This window comes from Aricia agestis, chromosome 18 (assembly GCF_905147365.1).
Source record: "Aricia agestis chromosome 18, ilAriAges1.1, whole genome shotgun sequence".
In the NCBI taxonomy this organism is placed as follows: Eukaryota; Metazoa; Arthropoda; class Insecta; order Lepidoptera; family Lycaenidae; genus Aricia; species Aricia agestis.
Window position 1 is genome coordinate 7,139,884 of NC_056423.1, and position 17,705 is coordinate 7,157,588.

The 17,705-nt window shown below is 36.6% G+C and overlaps 1 protein-coding gene across 1 annotated transcript; it reads right to left on the bottom strand.

Moving 5' to 3' along the window:
* Positions 1 to 1,170: 1,170 nt before the first annotated feature.
* LOC121735947 (synaptic vesicle glycoprotein 2B-like) lies at positions 1,171 to 16,746 on the bottom strand. Its single transcript, XM_042126951.1, has 10 exons — positions 16,689 to 16,746; positions 16,142 to 16,354; positions 15,310 to 15,472; positions 11,454 to 11,629; positions 9,219 to 9,403; positions 7,541 to 7,698; positions 4,870 to 5,035; positions 3,506 to 3,780; positions 2,769 to 2,896; positions 1,171 to 1,238 (listed from the first exon to the last, which is right to left on the bottom strand). The coding sequence occupies exons 1-10, from the start codon at positions 16,720 to 16,722 to the stop codon at positions 1,180 to 1,182; spliced, it is 1,557 nt and encodes a 518-aa protein (XP_041982885.1). The 5' UTR covers positions 16,723 to 16,746; the 3' UTR covers positions 1,171 to 1,179.
* Positions 16,747 to 17,705: the final 959 nt, after the last annotated feature.

Genomic DNA, 17,705 nt, shown 5'->3' on the forward strand with positions numbered 1-17,705 from the left:
GAATACATAGATTTTGTTGAGCTCTCTTTTATTATGCGCCATCTTGAATAGCAAACTGTTGAAAATATATTGTTTTGTTATTTCCCCAATTTTATACACAGCTCAGAATCGTATTCGGAGTTTTATGCGAAAACAATGAAAACCAAACAATAATATGAATAATTCTACGTTGTTACGGTATGCTAATATACCGTTGGAGTATAATTTAGATGTGGAACGAGCGAATGTTTCGGAAAAAACGTTGAAAGTTTTACACGGAATAAGGATTATGAAATTACATATAGCTTTTTTGCTGGCGGCCATACGGAGAATATTGTAGTAACACTATCAGACCCGGCTCACCCGGCAAACATTGTTATATTACATGTTTTAACGGGAAATAAAAATCGGCCTAGTTTTTTTTAATGAAATAAGGCAAACGAGCAAACGGATCACCTGATGGAAAGCAACTTCCGTCACCAGACACTCGGAGGATCAGAAGAGCTGTAGGTGCGTTGCCGGACTTTTAAGAGGGAATAGGGTAATAGGGGAGGATAAAGAAAGGAATAGGGGAGGGTAGGGAAGGAAATATGGGAGGGTAGGGAAGGGAAAAGTGTAGGGGATTGGGCCTCCGGTAAAGTCACTTACTCAGCGAAACACAGCGCAAGCGCTGTTTCACGCCGGTTTCCTGTGAGCCCGTGGTATTTCTCCGGTCGAGCCGGCCCATTCGTGCTGGAGAATGGCTCTCCCACGTCAGTAGTGTACTACTAATTGAAATTGACCGCCCAAATTCTATGCCAGCATACAAATTAGTGTTCAAAAAAGGATAGACATAATAAGGACCCCGTATCATGTAAGGCCACTTACATGATACGGGGTCCTTATTATGGGGTCCTTATTATTACGGGGTCCTTATATATATTCCCACAACGGGAAAATACTTTTTATTCATTAACTAACTAAATAAATTAAGGAAACAAATTATCAAGTAATGCTCTGTTTTATCTTGTATCATATTGTAAATCACTTTTTATCCTAGCTTGAATAGCCATTTAATAAACTTAAGTTTAGTTAAGCTCTTTCAAATGGTCGTGCAAGGAACACAAGGCCAATATTATACATCAGTCGTTTAACTTAGAAATAATACAAAGAAATTGTTAGAAAATTTTAATCACTATGAAGTTATTGAAGGTGTCTTGTTTATTTTTCTACACCTGTTCGTTTTGGATTTTGGAGGAAATAGGTGAGACCTGCAACACCTGCAAGCAAAAAAATATTATTGTCATTAACAATACTTCCTAGAAAGCATGTTGTGTTAAAAAAAGCTTTTAAAAATAACGAATGCTCGAGGATTTCAAAGAAGGTCTTGTTTTGTTAGTGTCAATTTCAGAATATTCTTAGTTTACAAAACTTGAAGTATTTCAAGTATATTTCAGTTGAAAATTGTTAGCGAAAAATTTGTGTAGGATAAGTGACAATAACAAAAAAATTATACAATTTAATAACTTTTTCCTGCAGTCCCCTCGTGACCACGGCCGTTGCAACACGGCCGAAACGTCGAGAAAAAGTATGTACTCGTAGTAGCATTACTACTTAAATAAGTCGCGTTAAGTCCCGATTAAGAAGTTTAATTTAATAACTTGTTGGAAAACTCAATGCAAAAAATGGAAAGGGCGTAAGCGACAAAATGGTTTTTGTCGCGTAATTTAAAAACCATAAATACATTTGATATAAGCTAGAGGCAAATTAAAGTGTATGATTGATCCAATCTATGTACAAATTTTGGAAGCTTAAATCACTCTCATCTGTTGGCAAAATAGGAATCCCTTTTTTTACAAAGGTCTTTTTGATTGATTATTCTGTGTTATAAAAGTTGACCAATCGTGTTATGCTATGGGTAATTCAAAGACAAAGACATGATAAATACTGACAATGAACTTTAATTTCTTAGCTTTAGTCATTGCTGAGAAAAATCGATATCGCTACAGCCAAATTATCAAGGCGTCGCCTTAAACTTGAGGTCAGCTTACACCGAAACGAAACGTTGCGACGACGAAGCGTTTCGCTGCGTAGAGAAGCGCAGCGAGACAATGCGTAATATCATATCTTGTTATAAGATGCAGCCATTTCGTTATAATTTTGTACTTAGTATTGTCGTGTCGCGCCTCGTTTCATCTTTGAACTCTAGGTACTGTCAATAGGATATCTTATATCTTTAAACGAACAATTCTTGTATATAAATATATATATAATTGGAATCTCGGAATCGGTTTCAACGATTTTCATGAAATTTAGTATATGGGGGTTTCGGGGGCGATAAATCGATCTAGCTAGGAATCATTTTATTCGTGTTTATCGAATACCAAGCAAAGCTCGGTCAAATAGCTAGTTATTATTAATGCAATAATTTCACGCTAGAGGCAGCACCAGCACAAACAGGAATCAAAAAGTTTTGTTCGACGTTTGACATGGTTTAATAAGTAATATTCCCGTACTAGATGAGGCCCGCAACTCCGTTGCATCAAAACTCGTTTATCGCGCGGGAACCGTACATGTTTCCGGAACAAAAAGTATCCTATGTCCTTTCCCGGGACTCAAAGTATCTCCATGCCAAATTTCAGCAAAATCGGTTCAGCCGTTTGGGCGTGAAGAGGTAACAGACAGACAGACGGACACACTTTCGTATTTATAATATTAAGTATGGATAATTGTCACAGTCAGCTCAAAATTATTTCCTGTAATGTGGAGCCTCATTTCGTTTGGTGAAAACTGGCCTTTAGTTTACTCACTTAAGGTAGCGGTAGAAACCGTTATGAAAGGAGCCATACACTCCATTTCTAGTAGTATAGGGAACACAATGTTGCCCAGCAGTGATCCAACCCGACCCACCATTACGTCTATAGATATTGCGAGTGCTCTGAAAAATAAAAAAGGTTGAGTTGAGTCGGTGTTAAAACTACCGATAAAACCTGATCATAAATGGGAATCGAGGAAAATACAAGATAGTTGGAGCAAGGGAGCATGTTCGTACGGTCAATCATCTTTAACATTCAATCTTGCAGTATTTGATGAAACAAGTTGTTTTTCACTATCAATCAAACCACATCTTTACATTTTGTAATGAACTGGCTTAGGAACAAAATATTTAAATGTCAATTATTTTGATAATGATAATAATTATCAATAATTAAAAAATATATCCAGCTGACTTATCCGATAAAATATTTAAGCTTATATTATATCATTCGAATATAACGTATCTTCTGTTCGGGGTGTGGCTACAAAAATTGGAGTAAAAGCTCGTGACTGTACAAGGCATTACAAATTTTGGAGCCCGTGACAATAAAAAGTTAAAAGCAATAACTTTAATTTTGAACAAAACAAAAACCAATATTATTTTAAGTAACACAGTAACAAAAGTTCCGTTCTAAATATAGCTTTATCACCCTATCATCCACAAAGAGGTAAAACTACAAAAGGTTTAAGGAAAGAGTAAATATACAGCTTAAAGAAAAAGATAGATTACCTTAATGTTGTCGGAAAAACTCGAACGAAGATACTGTGCTTAAGACTTAACGTAAGTTGGAGAAAACTGCACGTCGCCGAAAAAAGTATAGCTATTTGTATAGACGAGTTCGTCCAATATAAGGATATAGAGCACACTGCACTTAATATCAAGGATATAAACATCAGAAGTTTCTGACCAATATAGTCCACTAGAAGCACTGATATTCCAAGGAATATTAGAGATATGAATCCCATTAGTATGGCGTTCAAATAAGTCTCCTTGCCGCTGAATTGCTGAAAAGAACGAAGTTGAATAACAAATTGCATATTAAAAAACCGACATCAAAAAATATCTTCAAAATTCTACTTAAAATTCTGTATCTCGAAAACTGCTGAACCGATTTTGATGAAACTTCCAGCTTTCCCTAAATTGAAAAATACCTAGTATAAAAAAAGAATTACTTAAATGGGACTTGTAGTTCCGGAGATATGCGAACACAAACATAAACACTTTTGAAATTTGGGACATTTGTTTAGACGCTGATATAGACTAACATGTCCAAAAACTGGGCAGTTCTGGAAATATTACATACAGTCAAATTGATAACCTTCTTTTTTTTTACATCAAAAAGATCTAAACAAAGATGCGACTTATTTGATTACACCGGGCAAAATCTTGGCCAGTCATGGTTACTTGGGTTTGTCTTTTTTATTGTAAGAGAGAGTAAGTTTCATAATCTTTTTATCATTTTGTTAATACTAACAGGAAAAAAGTAATTTAATTCTTTCTGGCATTTAAATACGATTTCTTCAATACAGTCGAGGTCTATGTAAAGATTCATAAAATTTCCTTAGAAATTATTAATCGTTTTTCCACAAACCTAAAGAAAAAGAATATAATTAGAAAGTCAATGTAATTTAATCTCTACAAATATTATAAATGCGAAAGCCTGTCTTTCTGTCTATCAGCTGTTTGTCTGTCTGTCTTCCTATCTGTTACCTCTTCAATCTCCACGTTTAATTGGCTTATCCGATTCAGATATTTGTTTTGAAGATACTTTGAGAGACGGAAAATCTATTTCTATCTATTCTATTATTATAAATATAAAACTCAAAGGTGACTGACTGACATGGTGATTTATCAACGCACAGCCTAAACCACTGGACCGATCGGGCTGTTTGGCATGCAGGTAGATGTTATGACGTAGGCATCTGCTAAGAAAGGATTTTGATCAATTCTACCCCCAAGGGGTTAAAATAGGGGATGAAAGTTTGTACATAATAATACTTCTTAACGCGAGCGAAACCACGGGCAAAAGCTCGTGTAACTATAAAGTTGAAAACTGATCACTGCATAACTGTACTCATCTAAAAGTAACTTACCGGAATACAAGTATCGATTTGAACGGTACGATTTCCTAAAGTCAAGTTAGCTTTTTGTTTTCTATACTGTAACATTTCGCAGAACCCCGCTGCCTTATCATGCTCCCGATGGTAATTCTCTATGGTTGTGGACAGCTGGGGGTACCACAGTCTCAGAGACATGTATCTGTAAAAGAACAGTGAATTAAAAGGTGCCAGTCTATATAATATTATCTGTGCCGAATTTAATCGAACTCGATCTCGTTATTTGGATAATGATAATGGATAATAATAATTATTATCTGTGCGCAATTTCATCAAAAACGATTTCGTTGTTTTGGAAACTGGAGGTCGCATACAAACCTTTCGTCTTAACAATATTATGTTATACTAGATGAACAACCACAACTCCGTTGTGATGAAATTTGTTTATCGTGGGAAAGCCGTACATGTTCCCGCGATAAAAAGTATCCTATACTTATGTCCTTTTTCAGAGTTTAAAAGTATCTCCATACCAAATTTCAGCAAAATTGGTTCAGTAGTTTGAGCGTGAATAAGTAACAGACAGACAGAGACACTTTCGCATCCATACTTCCATATAACATTTAATACATACAATGTGTCCCACCACCGATGTCCGATCCTATAATTTCATAATGTATGGCAAACATTTATTGAGAAATTGGCTATCAACATTTTTTTTCTCTAACTTTGAAAAAAAAAAAACTTTTCTCTGGCTCTTATACAAATCTGACCAATACTTCATAATAAAATCGTTATAACTTCTAAACTATTTGACTTAAAATATAGAAGTAAAGAATTTATTTAAGACGATTTTTCACAAAAAGTCATTAGGTAATTAAAAAATACACAACTTTTTTTCCTTAAATTTTGGTTCTTCTATGTTTTTTTATAATATGAAATTCATATTACCTCTTCACGCCCAAACCCCTGAACCGATTTTGCAGAAATTTGGTATGGAGATACTTGGAGTCCCGGGAAACGACATAGGATACTTTTATCCCAGAAAAATGTGTGATTACCGCGCGATAAACGAAGGCGCAACGGAGTTGCTAGCGTCATCTAGTTTTTAATATTACTAAAGATGTAGTAAAAAGGTCAGAACTCAGAAATTTCTTGTTTATGATGTCGCAAATAGCTAGAGACTCATAATACAAATGTTATTCCACAAATATTTTCCTTGTGAACTTTTCCTGAAAAGATAATAAGGAAGGGAATTTATTTCTTTGAAATCAAAGGGAAAAATTATGTAACTTGATGAGAAACAAAATAAACAATCAATATAATAACATTGGTTTCTGAATTCCTGCGATCAGTCCGATCGGATCAATCAGCTTTAGGGGTCTTCCACACGACGTTTTTTTACGCTGGTTTGTATCGATACAAATGCAAGTTGAACGCTCAGCGAACGCAAGTAAGCCTAAAGTTTTAAACTTTATATGTGCCAAAACGCGATTAAAACGCGCAGAAGACGAGCGCATTAGAAACGCGCGTCGTCAGCGCGAAAAAAATACGTCGTGTGGAAGGGCCCTTATGGTATATTATGACCTTTATGCTGGTTTTCACCAACCGCCTTTTTATGAAATAAGGGGGCAAACGAGCAAACGGGTCACCTGATGGAAAGCAACTTCCGTTGCCCATGGACACTCGCAGCATCAGAAGAGCTGCAGGTGCGTTGCCGGCCTTTGAAGAGAGAATAGGGTAGGGATGGGAAAAGAAGAAAATAGGGGAGGGTAGGAAAGGGAATAGGGTAGGGGATTGGGCCTCCGGTAAACTCACTCACGCCAGTTTTCTGTGAGAACGTGGTATTTCTCCGGTCTCCGGTCATGGCTCTCCCACGCCTCCTAATGCTAAGTGTTCCTTAGCGGTCTTTTAGGGTCACGTATCTTTTAAAACAAATATGTTTTTGAAAGAACTTTAAAAGTTTCACGAAAGTCCTTATGCCCTAAGGACATAGATAGTACACACAATAATAATTATTTCTGGAATCTTTAAGGAAATGTACTAATGGCCGCTAGGGAACATCTTGGTTGGAAGGTGATTGGTGCAAATTATAGGCATTAGACACTAATAATAATATGCTTTTAGTATACAGAGCTTAACAAATAAAGTGATAATACTATAAGGATAGCATGACGTGTTCCTTAGGCCGTGTTCAAACCAAACTGACTGTCTGTGTTTATTGTATTTCCATACATTTCAACTTTTCCGTTTACACCTAACCGACAAAAGGCTATCACGCTAGGCGTAGGCGCGGACATTCGATACCGTTTATTTCCACGTTCCCACTGGGGCTCACAGTGAGCCTGATCACAGTCGGTTTGGCTTGAACACGGCCTTAATGTATAGAGCCCTTTGCTTTAACCTATACGTAACCTTCCCCATAATTCAAGACATGAGTGGAAGAATAAGGTAAGTAACATGAAAAAACTTCCCGTTTTTTTTTGCTTAAATGGAGGCTTTGGGACCGGAAAAATTATTTAAAATAGAAAATCTGTGGAATAAATGTGTAGCCAGGTATATTAGCTAGGTTATGAAGTAGATATTAAGTTACAAGTTTTATTAAAATAATTAGGGAAAAAATGAGTTATTTTTCGAATGTTACGAAATGTTACTTGTTCGATTCTTCCACTCCCGTCTTCATTATTAAACTCAGTGTCAAAATACTCACGTAGACAGACAGACAAACGTTATCACGGCGAACAACAGCAGTCTACATAGTAATGGACCGTGGATGAGATGTTTCACTTCAGCCAACTCTCTTACTAATCGCCTCTTGACGCTGCCGCTCTGGTCTATGTGCGTTCTACTTGTAGTTAATGAACTAATCTGGAAATAAATAAGGCTGATATTGGAACGAAGTTCCTTATCGTGCGTTCTTCCGTCAAAGCAACTTCCGAAAGCAACTTCCGTCGCCCATGGACACTTGCAGCATCAGAAGAGCTGCAGGTGTGTTGCCGGCCTTTTAAGAGGGAATAGAGTAATAGGGGAGGGTAGGGATGGGAAGGGAATAGGGGAGGGTAGGGAAGGGAATAGGATAGGGGATTGGGCCTCCGGTAAACTCACTCACTCGGCGAAACACAGTGCAAGCGCTGTTTCACGCCGGTTTTCTGTGAGAACGTGGTATTTCTCCGGTCGAGCCGGCCCATTCGTGCCGAAGCATGGCTCTCCCACGTTCATTTTTTTAAAATCGCCAAATGCAATTCTGCTTGCAATTCACGTCTAGTAATTCGTACTAATTTGACATTTGTCAGTTTGACAGTTTTGACAATTCATTTGCTGAATTGATTGGGAGGAATTGCTAAATGTGACCATTTTAGCCCCGCAGAACCATGATAGTCACCGCTGAAACACTTTTTTATGAAAAATCTTTGGAATATATTATTATCAAAAAAGATTTAGATGTCAATATATTCCATACATTTTTCAGTACTTTCATATTCTTAAACTTTTATATGAACAAAAGTGTGAAAGTATGTGAGTAAGCTAGCTATAAACTATAGTGAAGGAAGTTATTCGACTGTGCTTTTGCTTTGACGATCGTCTGATAGTCCGAAATAATCCCCAGCGCATTTCCAGTCAGAGTTTACGACGTCTTAGACGGATTCAGAGTCTATGAAATGCAACGACACATCTGGTAAAGTATAAACCAGTTTATTCGAGTTTGGATTCTAACTAAATGAAATAAAAGTTAGAATACTCAAACATAACCCGCTATTTTTATCATTAAACATTACATTTGTACTCTCTTTTCAATTTTTTATTCTAGTATTTTTTTCAGTTACAAAAATACTCTTTACCGTTTAATATAACAACATGGAGCCAATTCTTAACGTACATAATATTTTAATCTATCACGCCGTGCTTTTGGACTCTTTTCTAATCTGTTATTTTTAATGTCTGTATATCTATTATCTTTGTTACCATACACATATCTTTTCAATGCAAAAAACTGCATTATTGTATGTTTATTTTTGACCGGCGTGAAACAGCGCTTGCGCTGTGTTTCGCCGAGTGAGTGAGTTTACCGGAGGCCCAATCCCCTAACCCCTACCCTATTCCCTTCCCTACCCTCAACTATTCCCTTCCCTTCCCTTCCCTACCCTCCCCTATTACCCTATTCCCTCTTAAAAGGCCGGCAACGTACTTGCAGCTCTTCTGATGCTGCGAGTGTCCATGGGCGACGGAAGTTGCTTTCCATCAGGTGACCCGTTTGCTCGTTTGCCCACTTATTTCATAAAAAAAAAAATTTAGCATCTACTGATATTATGTTTATCATGATTCTAAAAGCTTCAGTAAATATCCATGTTAACCATTGCTTTTGAAGTTTATCTCAATATAATACTTACAGGAAAATTTTCCCCACTCTCGCCCGTGTTGGTCGTGTAAATCGTCCGTAAAACCTCTAAGGCCCGGCTCTCTTGACCGTGAGATAACAGGAACTTGGGGCTTTCAGGCAGCTGATAGTACAGGGCTACAGCGATGATACTCCACACCGAACACACGTATATATAGATGTTCCACGCGTGGAGCTCTGAAAATACGGGTTTACTAAGATATGATTGTAAACTAGATAACGACCGTAACTCTATCGCCGCGGTAAAACTATGATCTTTCCCGTCTCATAAAGTATCTTAATATTAAATTTCTTCTGAAACGGTTCATCCATTTATTGAAAGGCTAACAGACAAAAAGGCAGAAAAACTTTTGGATTGGTAAAGAAGTAAGCAAATTGTAAATTTAATATTTTTAGAGTGTATAAGCAAGTATTATAGTATCTTATAGTTATATAAATAAATGCGGATGGGCAATCAGGAATTAAAGTTGTAAAACAAATTATACAGCTTAATTAGGAGTGAAGACTTAAAATAAAAAGAGCTCACAATAGTAAAAAAATGTTAGAGACTAGTAATTAAATCTATTTACTTGAGCAGTATATTGAATTTTTTTACAACCGGAGTCTAATAAGCAATCGGATGGCCTAATGAAAAGCAATTACTGAGTTGCAAGTGCTTTGCTAGTCTTTCAGGGTAGAGTTTTTTTTTTATAAAATAAGGGGGCAAGCGAGCAAACGGGTCACCTGATGGAAAGCAACTTCCGTCGCCCATGGAGAATCGCAGCATCAGAGGAGCTGCAGGTGCGTTGCAGGCCTTTTAAGAGGGAATAGAGTAATAGGGTAGGGGATTGGGCCTCCGGTAAACTCACTCACTTGGCGGAACACAACCCTTTTCTTGAAGGTATGATTATAATTTTATTTCTATTAGATTCGTTGCGCTGATTTTTCACCGCGACAATGCCGTTTATTCGTTGGAATAACCAATAAGTATTATTCAGTGTCAGTAGAGGTTTAGCGTATTGTAGTGTGTGTAATGTTTTATTTTATTAAAAAAAATGATAAAAGCATAATTTCAAAATAATATTAGCTCGATGCACTCCTCCACCATATAAACTATAACTGTGAAAAATTTCATTCACCTACGTTTCCCCATTTTTCGTCAAAAAGGATACAACGTTTTTGGCTCACGTATTAATATGTAGATGGATAACCACGTGTTAAAGGGGTGACAGTCGTGCGAGCAAGTACGCGGACTTATTCCTCGACGATCTTAATCGCCTGTGTGTCAGCAAAGAGCTGCGAGCCGCGAGCCGCGAGCCTGGGGGCATGGTAATCCAGTGTGAGCAAATCTCGTGTGTCACCGACGAGAGCCGAGTAAGTTCGCGAACTTAATACCCGCGTGCTTTAAGTTCATACTTCTATCAGAGCTTTTTACAATTGCGGCTATCCTAGAAGCCTCTAGACGTTTCTAGATTCGTAATAAACGCCAAGACTTGGTCCAGGGAGATTCGGAATCTAATTCTGCGGAGGCGTTGAGCGGTCTCGTTAGACCCCGTTCAAAGTTATATCACCTCCTAAACAGTCCTTATTTCGTGGACATAAAGGCTATGGGAGAAGTAAAATAGTTCAGAATGGTCATTAGAACGATACTAAGGCCAGGTCGAGCCACGTGCCAGATATAATCGTGACCAGAATTGAAAGCGCCGTTTTAAAATTGTGATTTTGATGTGTTTGAGCGTATGAGTAACGAATAAAATTGACCGTTTTTCAAAGATGAGAAACCGTTTAAATGAAATAGTATAAATGAAGAATGTAAAAGAAAATTAGGCTCATATTCATATTTATAGTAGTCGTCTATAAATATGAATATGAGCCTAATTTTCATCTTTGTCCCCTGGTAAGGGCTAGTTCACACTAATACAAAACGCGTTTCGGATAGTTTATATGCATTGCCATCGCATCTTGTTCGTTTTGGTGTGAGCCGACTACATTAAGTTTTGATACGACTTTACTATAAGTTATAAAATTGTGTCTATTTTCTGTCTGTCTATTACGTCTCCACGCTTAATCGGCTGAAGTCACTTTAAGTAAAACTGATTCTTTGAGTTCCGGAAAAGGACAAAGCATACTTTTTATCCCGGAAAAAATTCTCGCTCGATAAATGAATTTCTGCGGTCACTAGTAACTGATAAAAGTAAAAGAGAATCGCCGTAATCAACCCCACCTCATGTATAAGTAAGTGTATTACCGAATCCAGCCACAACGAGATGGATGTCCCGGGGGAGCAACGCCCATGACACGAGGGCGGTCACGATTAATGACAGCGGCCTGAAGGCCGCCAGCAACAGCAGGAGTCGGTCCCTCAATCCTCTCGGCAGGAACTCCGTGAACATCGGCGAGATCGCCGCGAACGACAGACTTAATCTGGAAAAGGTTTATTACACCTGAGTCATAATAGACTGATTCTGGAAAAGGTTTATAAGTTCTGACTTCTGAGTAATAATAGACTTTATCTGGTAAAGGCTTATTACACTTGACTGACAAGTCAGTCTAAAGTCGCACTCAAGAATCGATAGACTTAAGAGGAGTCCACACCGCCGTTTTTCCATACAAACGCTGTCCCCTGTTTCCTCCGGATAATGCCGGTAGAGTTATGATTTTTTTTCCTGAATATCTATGGCCACTATTAGCATGTCCCTTTGTTTTCTTTTTTTTCATAATTTTTTTTATTAAAAAAAGATAAGAACGTCCAAAAACCTAAAAAAATGGCAAGATTTTCCTCTGTATTCAAACACCCAGAAAACAAAACTGGCTAGAATATACAAAAAAGAAACATAGGAACACAGCTCAAGCCTTGCTTTAATTCTTAATGAAAAAAGAACTTAAATCGGTTAAGTTTTGGAGAAGGAATCAGCGGACAACGAATCGAAGATTTTCTGTTATTTTATTAGAACTTTTGTCGTGTTGTCTCTATCGTGCTCTGCGGTGGGAGACTTGAGATTGGTGAGACAGCAATACATTTTCAAATACCTATGTTCAATTTCGCCCCTGGTGTATCCTCTTAACCTGGAAAAGATTTATTACTCCTGTGTAATAATAGACTTAATCTGGAAAAGGCTATTACTCCTTTGTATCAATAAACTTAATCTGGTAAAGGCTTATTACACTTGAAGTAACTATAGACATAATATACTGGAAAAAGTTTATTGCACCTGAGTCATATAGCATTGAAATAAGTACCCTGATAGCTTAATTTGCGGTGACCTTAAATATAGGATGTATTTGGGATGGCGCACGAGATAATTTCCGCAATTAAACTTCACAGAAATCCGTTTTTTGCGCGGAAACAGTCAATTTTGCCTAATTAAAACTATCGTTCCAAGGCTTTAAAGTAGTATTTCGATAGTTTAATGGTAGGAACAACAGTCACACTTTCGCATTTGTATTATTAGCAAGGATCTGAGTCCCTTAAATCCCTCACACGAACTCCGTGAAATCGGCGAGATCGCCGCGAACGATAGACTTAATCTGGAAAAGGTTTATTACACCTGACAGCTTAATTTGCGGTGACCTTGTGATCTTTTTTATGGTGGTTTTAAGGGGATTACTTTGATATTTTATTTCCTTGTTCGTATTATCATGCTGAAATTGAAACTTTAAGGGCCGCGCTACACTGGAATGGCAGCGGCGAGGCGAGCACTTTCAGCGTCATATTACAATAATATTACATTTTGTATTTATATTATGTATTACAATAATGAAGATAAAGTTTAAAATTATAATATTATGACACTGAAAGTGCTCGCCTCGCCGCGCTTGAGGTGTGTCACTCAACCAAAATGGCCAGTCGACACTCCTAGGCCGGTATAAGTCGGAACTTAAGATGCGACCCGGTCTCAAGACGCGGTTCGGCTCTGTGATTGGTCCAAATTTTGACAGCCAACCAATCACAGAGCCTGAACCGTGTCTTGAGACCGAGACGCATTTTGAGTACTGACTATTTATACCAGCCCTAGTACCTACTAATGTACGTATTATGCAATACGTAAAAGTGTGTTTATCTATCTATCTATCACCTCACGCTGAACCGATCTTGCTGAAATTTGAGATGGAGATACTTTGAATCCTGGAAAAGAACATGTTACGATACTTTTTTATCCCTGATTTCCTAGATCCCGGTAAACGAATTTTGGAATATACATCTAGTTATTTAATATTTAATTCAATAATTGACTCAACATTTAACCTTCAATTTGCGTAAATATTTTTGTTTTGGTAGGTATGCTATAAAAAGAAAGTCATGTCTAAAGAATTCGATATCAATAAATGTTACATGTAGAATAAAAAAATTAAGTTTTAAGCAAACTTGTGCACAAGCCTGATTAGTTTATCAGATTGTGAATGACCTCGCTTGCAGATTTTTAACTCAAATAATATTTATGGTTATTTGACTACTTGTTCTATTTAATTACATAATACTCAAAGCATTTACTGGTCATGATAAGTGAAATTAATTTCTCTCAATAGGGTTTTATAGTCAGGGAGCCCTAGAACATTTTTTTTATTACTATCAAGCAAATTTTTTGTGAGTAGCTTTTTTTTTATGAAATAAGGGGGCAAACGAGCGAACGGGTCACCTGATGGAAAGCAACTTCCGTCGCCCGTGGACACTCGCAGCATCAGAAGAGCTGCAGGTGCGTTGCCAGCCTTTTAAGGGGTAATAGGGGAGTGTAGGGAAGGGAATAGGGGAGGGTACGGAAGGGAATAGGGGAGGGTACGGAAGGAAATAGGGGAGGGTAGGGAAAGAAAAAGGGTAGTGGATTGGGCCTCCGGTAAACTTACTCACTCGGCGAAACACAGCGGAAACGCTGTTTCACGTCGGTTTTCTGTGAGGACGTGGTATTTCTCCGGTCGAGCCAGCCCATTCGTGCCGAAGCATGGCTCTCCTATGTCAATTTGATAAGACAAATAATATTTTTATCTGCGACAAATCTTGAAAGTGGTAGCTAACAGAGATAGAAAGGATTTCATACTTTGATTTGATGGTCCTAAAATATAGATTGTAATATTTGTAGGACAATGTTACTCTTATATTATATAAGTCAATGTGACCTTATTCAGGGCTTATTGCACCTCCTTCTATACGGGTAGCCTGTGGGCCAATTACACCCAGAAATCGTATAACGCTCTTCGTGTCCAATTCAACAACGCGTTCAGAGTGTTGTTGGGTCTGCCTTGGCGCTGCAGCGCGTCAGGGATGTTCGCTGAGGCACGAGTAGACTGCTTTTATGCAACCATGCGAAAAAGATGTGCGTACTTGGTGCGACGGGTGAGGGGCAGTACCAACAGCATACTGAGGATGTTTGCAGAACATTTGGATTATCCTTATGTTAATCGATGTGGAACTGTGTCACATGGATTAGCAAAATAGTTGACAACTTATTAACAAGTTGTCAACTTGTTAATATTATACTAGCTGTTAGCGACCATTTTGTTAAATTAAATTAAAACCTTATTTATAATTTTTTTAAATACTAACATTAGCTTTTAAGAATAAAGTGTTACTAACAATTGGGCCAAATGTAGTTTGAAAATAAAATTTATTATTATTATTTATTATTATAACTAATAACCTACCAATATACAAAAAATCTGCTGGTTAGGGTTCCGTTTTAGGGTACCGTAGTCAACCAAGTTTGTAGATTACAGAACCCTAAAACGGAACCCTAACCAGCAGATTTTTTGTTAATTGGTAGTTATATAATTTAAGACATATCAGAATATTAACCGAAAAGTAATCGTCAAACATCGAACAAAACTTTTTGTTTACTGCTGTCTATGCTGGCACAATATACATAACGACTGGTGCTGCAGTCAAGCGTAAAATATGGCAGTAATAATAATTATTATCCTTAATTTAAGCAATTTTATTTTTTTTAATTTGTTCCGAAAAAAACCGCTAAAAGCGGTAATTCCGCCTATTTGCTATTTTTATTACCTTGTGTTGTTTTTGTTGTTGATATGTAATATTGTTTGAATGCAAAAATACAATTTATAAATAAATAATATATTATAACCTATTCAAGTTACAAAAATAAACTTACGAGACGCCTTCTCCGAATTTCATCATCATCAGCATCCAATAATTCTGGCTCGAGCCCTCCAGTATGGTGAACAGGAAAATGCCGATGTTTCCCCAAACCAAAAATACTTTTCTTCCAAAGCCATCCACTAAGAATCCAGCGAAAAGAGTAAAACCAACTTGACCTAAATATACAAATGCCATATCAATTTATCATATTTTATGCGCAGTAACAACCTTCAGTGGATCTGTAGTCTCTACTAATATTATAAATGTGAAAGTGTGTCTGTCTGTCTACAGACATGTCTGTCTGTCTGTTACCTCTTCACGCCCAAACCACTGAACCAATTTTGCTGATTTTAGTATGTATATTCTTTGAGTCCCGGGAAAGGCCATACGATACTTTTTGTCCATAAAAAATGTACTATTCCTGCGAGAAAAACTAATTTCTCCTTAATGGAACTGTAGTAGCTAAGTCATCTAGTAGCTAATAAATTATGGTTAAGTTTTTTCGTGTCCTATGCCTATTAAGAAAGTTGAAGTTCATATTTTGACCTTTTAAATAACAATCAAAAGTGTTCCTTATTATGGCTGCTTTAGTAAAATAACATAAAAAAACAATACAATAATTACATTATTTTAATTTGACTACTAAAGTAAAGATCACGAATCAAAAGTTTGTAAAATAATTTTAACACTCTTGTCATTTGAACTTATTTAGATTGAAAGAGCATTATTTTTCTGTACGAGAGAAACAATGCTCAGATTCCTCTGTGATTCACGATCGGACAATACTTTATTAGTGTCGCAATCGGCAAAAAAAGAAAAAGAAACAAAAAGCTGTCAAGGCTCACCTATAAACGGCATAGCATTAAGCATTCCTTTATCAAAAGCACTCATATTCAGGTCACATTCAGCTGCTGGTAAGATGTACGAGGAGGTTGTAACAGTCAGCACAGAAGCACATGTGGCACATAGCGTTGCTGCTAGCAGTTTCCAATGGAACTTCCCAAACTTGCATATTGTTAGTGCATCTTCCAAAATTTGCATTGAATTTGCCGCTTCATCTAAAGTAGTGTCATTGAAAAAATGTGTAGTATTTAATTCTTAAGTCATCTCTTATTTAACTTATTTTATTAAGTATATTTCTTAATTTTATTTAACTTCGAAACTTTCTAAAATGCTGGTCATGCATCAGCATTGATTCAAAAAGTGCCTGTCTTATCTATAGCCAACTAGCTAGCTTTTTTAATTGTATGTAAAAAAAAAAAACTGAGAAAAAACTACTTACCTTATTATACGCATCAATATCAAACATTTTACCATCTGCTACGTCTCCTGCTTTAAAAATATGAAAATAAATTAATTGATTCAAAACATAACTGAAATTAAGAATTTTACCTTTTGATGTAGTAGTTTCGTCTGTCATTTCCATTCTTCTTATTTATTTATCTACTTATAAATCTCTATTTATCTACTTATATATCTACTAAAATGACTTCGGTATTCTTTTATTTATGTATGTTATTACAAATTTCTTATTATTTTGCAATGATCTCTGTTTTTCTGTTAACACTGTCAACTGTTAACGGAGTAACCTTATAGTTACGTTCAACTGTTATCTTGAGATAATAATTGAATTTGGTTAATGATAAAGGTGTAACTACCGTTTGTTTTGTTACATCATAATATCCTAAAAACGTAACGTATTTATTTTTGGCCAGAAGTCTTCCGGAATAATATATGTGTATAGAAATATTCTGACGTCAAAACGTTTTCTTCTGTTTTTATTGACTTCTACCTACCTAGCATATGCCAACGAGATATCTCACTCTCGAGATAATTAAATTTTGACATTATGAGACGAGTAGTTACTCGTCTGATAATGTCAAAATCTCGACATTATCTCGACCAAACTCTATAAAAATTTTATTTCGATGATAGATCTACGTGAAAAAAAATGTTTGTCATGCTAGGGTCAATAGAGATGAAGAGACAAACAATCAAACATCGAGAAAACATGTAGAGTGAGATATCTCGTTGGCGTATGCTAGGTAGGCTAGAGTGATTTTCAAACTGTACTATCAGAGAAGTAAATTATAGACAGATAGCGAATCTGCGTAATTTGATTGCCTTTGTCAAATCCAGCCGACAGATCTAGAATAACTTTGTAAGTTGTAACATAGCTTAACCAATTAATGACATAGATCCGTCATCTGTCTATGAATCATTTTCTACGACGGTATGCTTTGAATTCAAAATTAAAATTATTGCTTTATAGGTAAGAATGTTTAATCTGCTATGGCCAAGATTGAATTGTGTATTGTCTATGATTGGATTTCACTTTCAACCTTAATGGCGGCCACTTGTTGGCGATGAGTCTTTTCTGCGTTCGCAAATTAACTGGAATTAATTGGT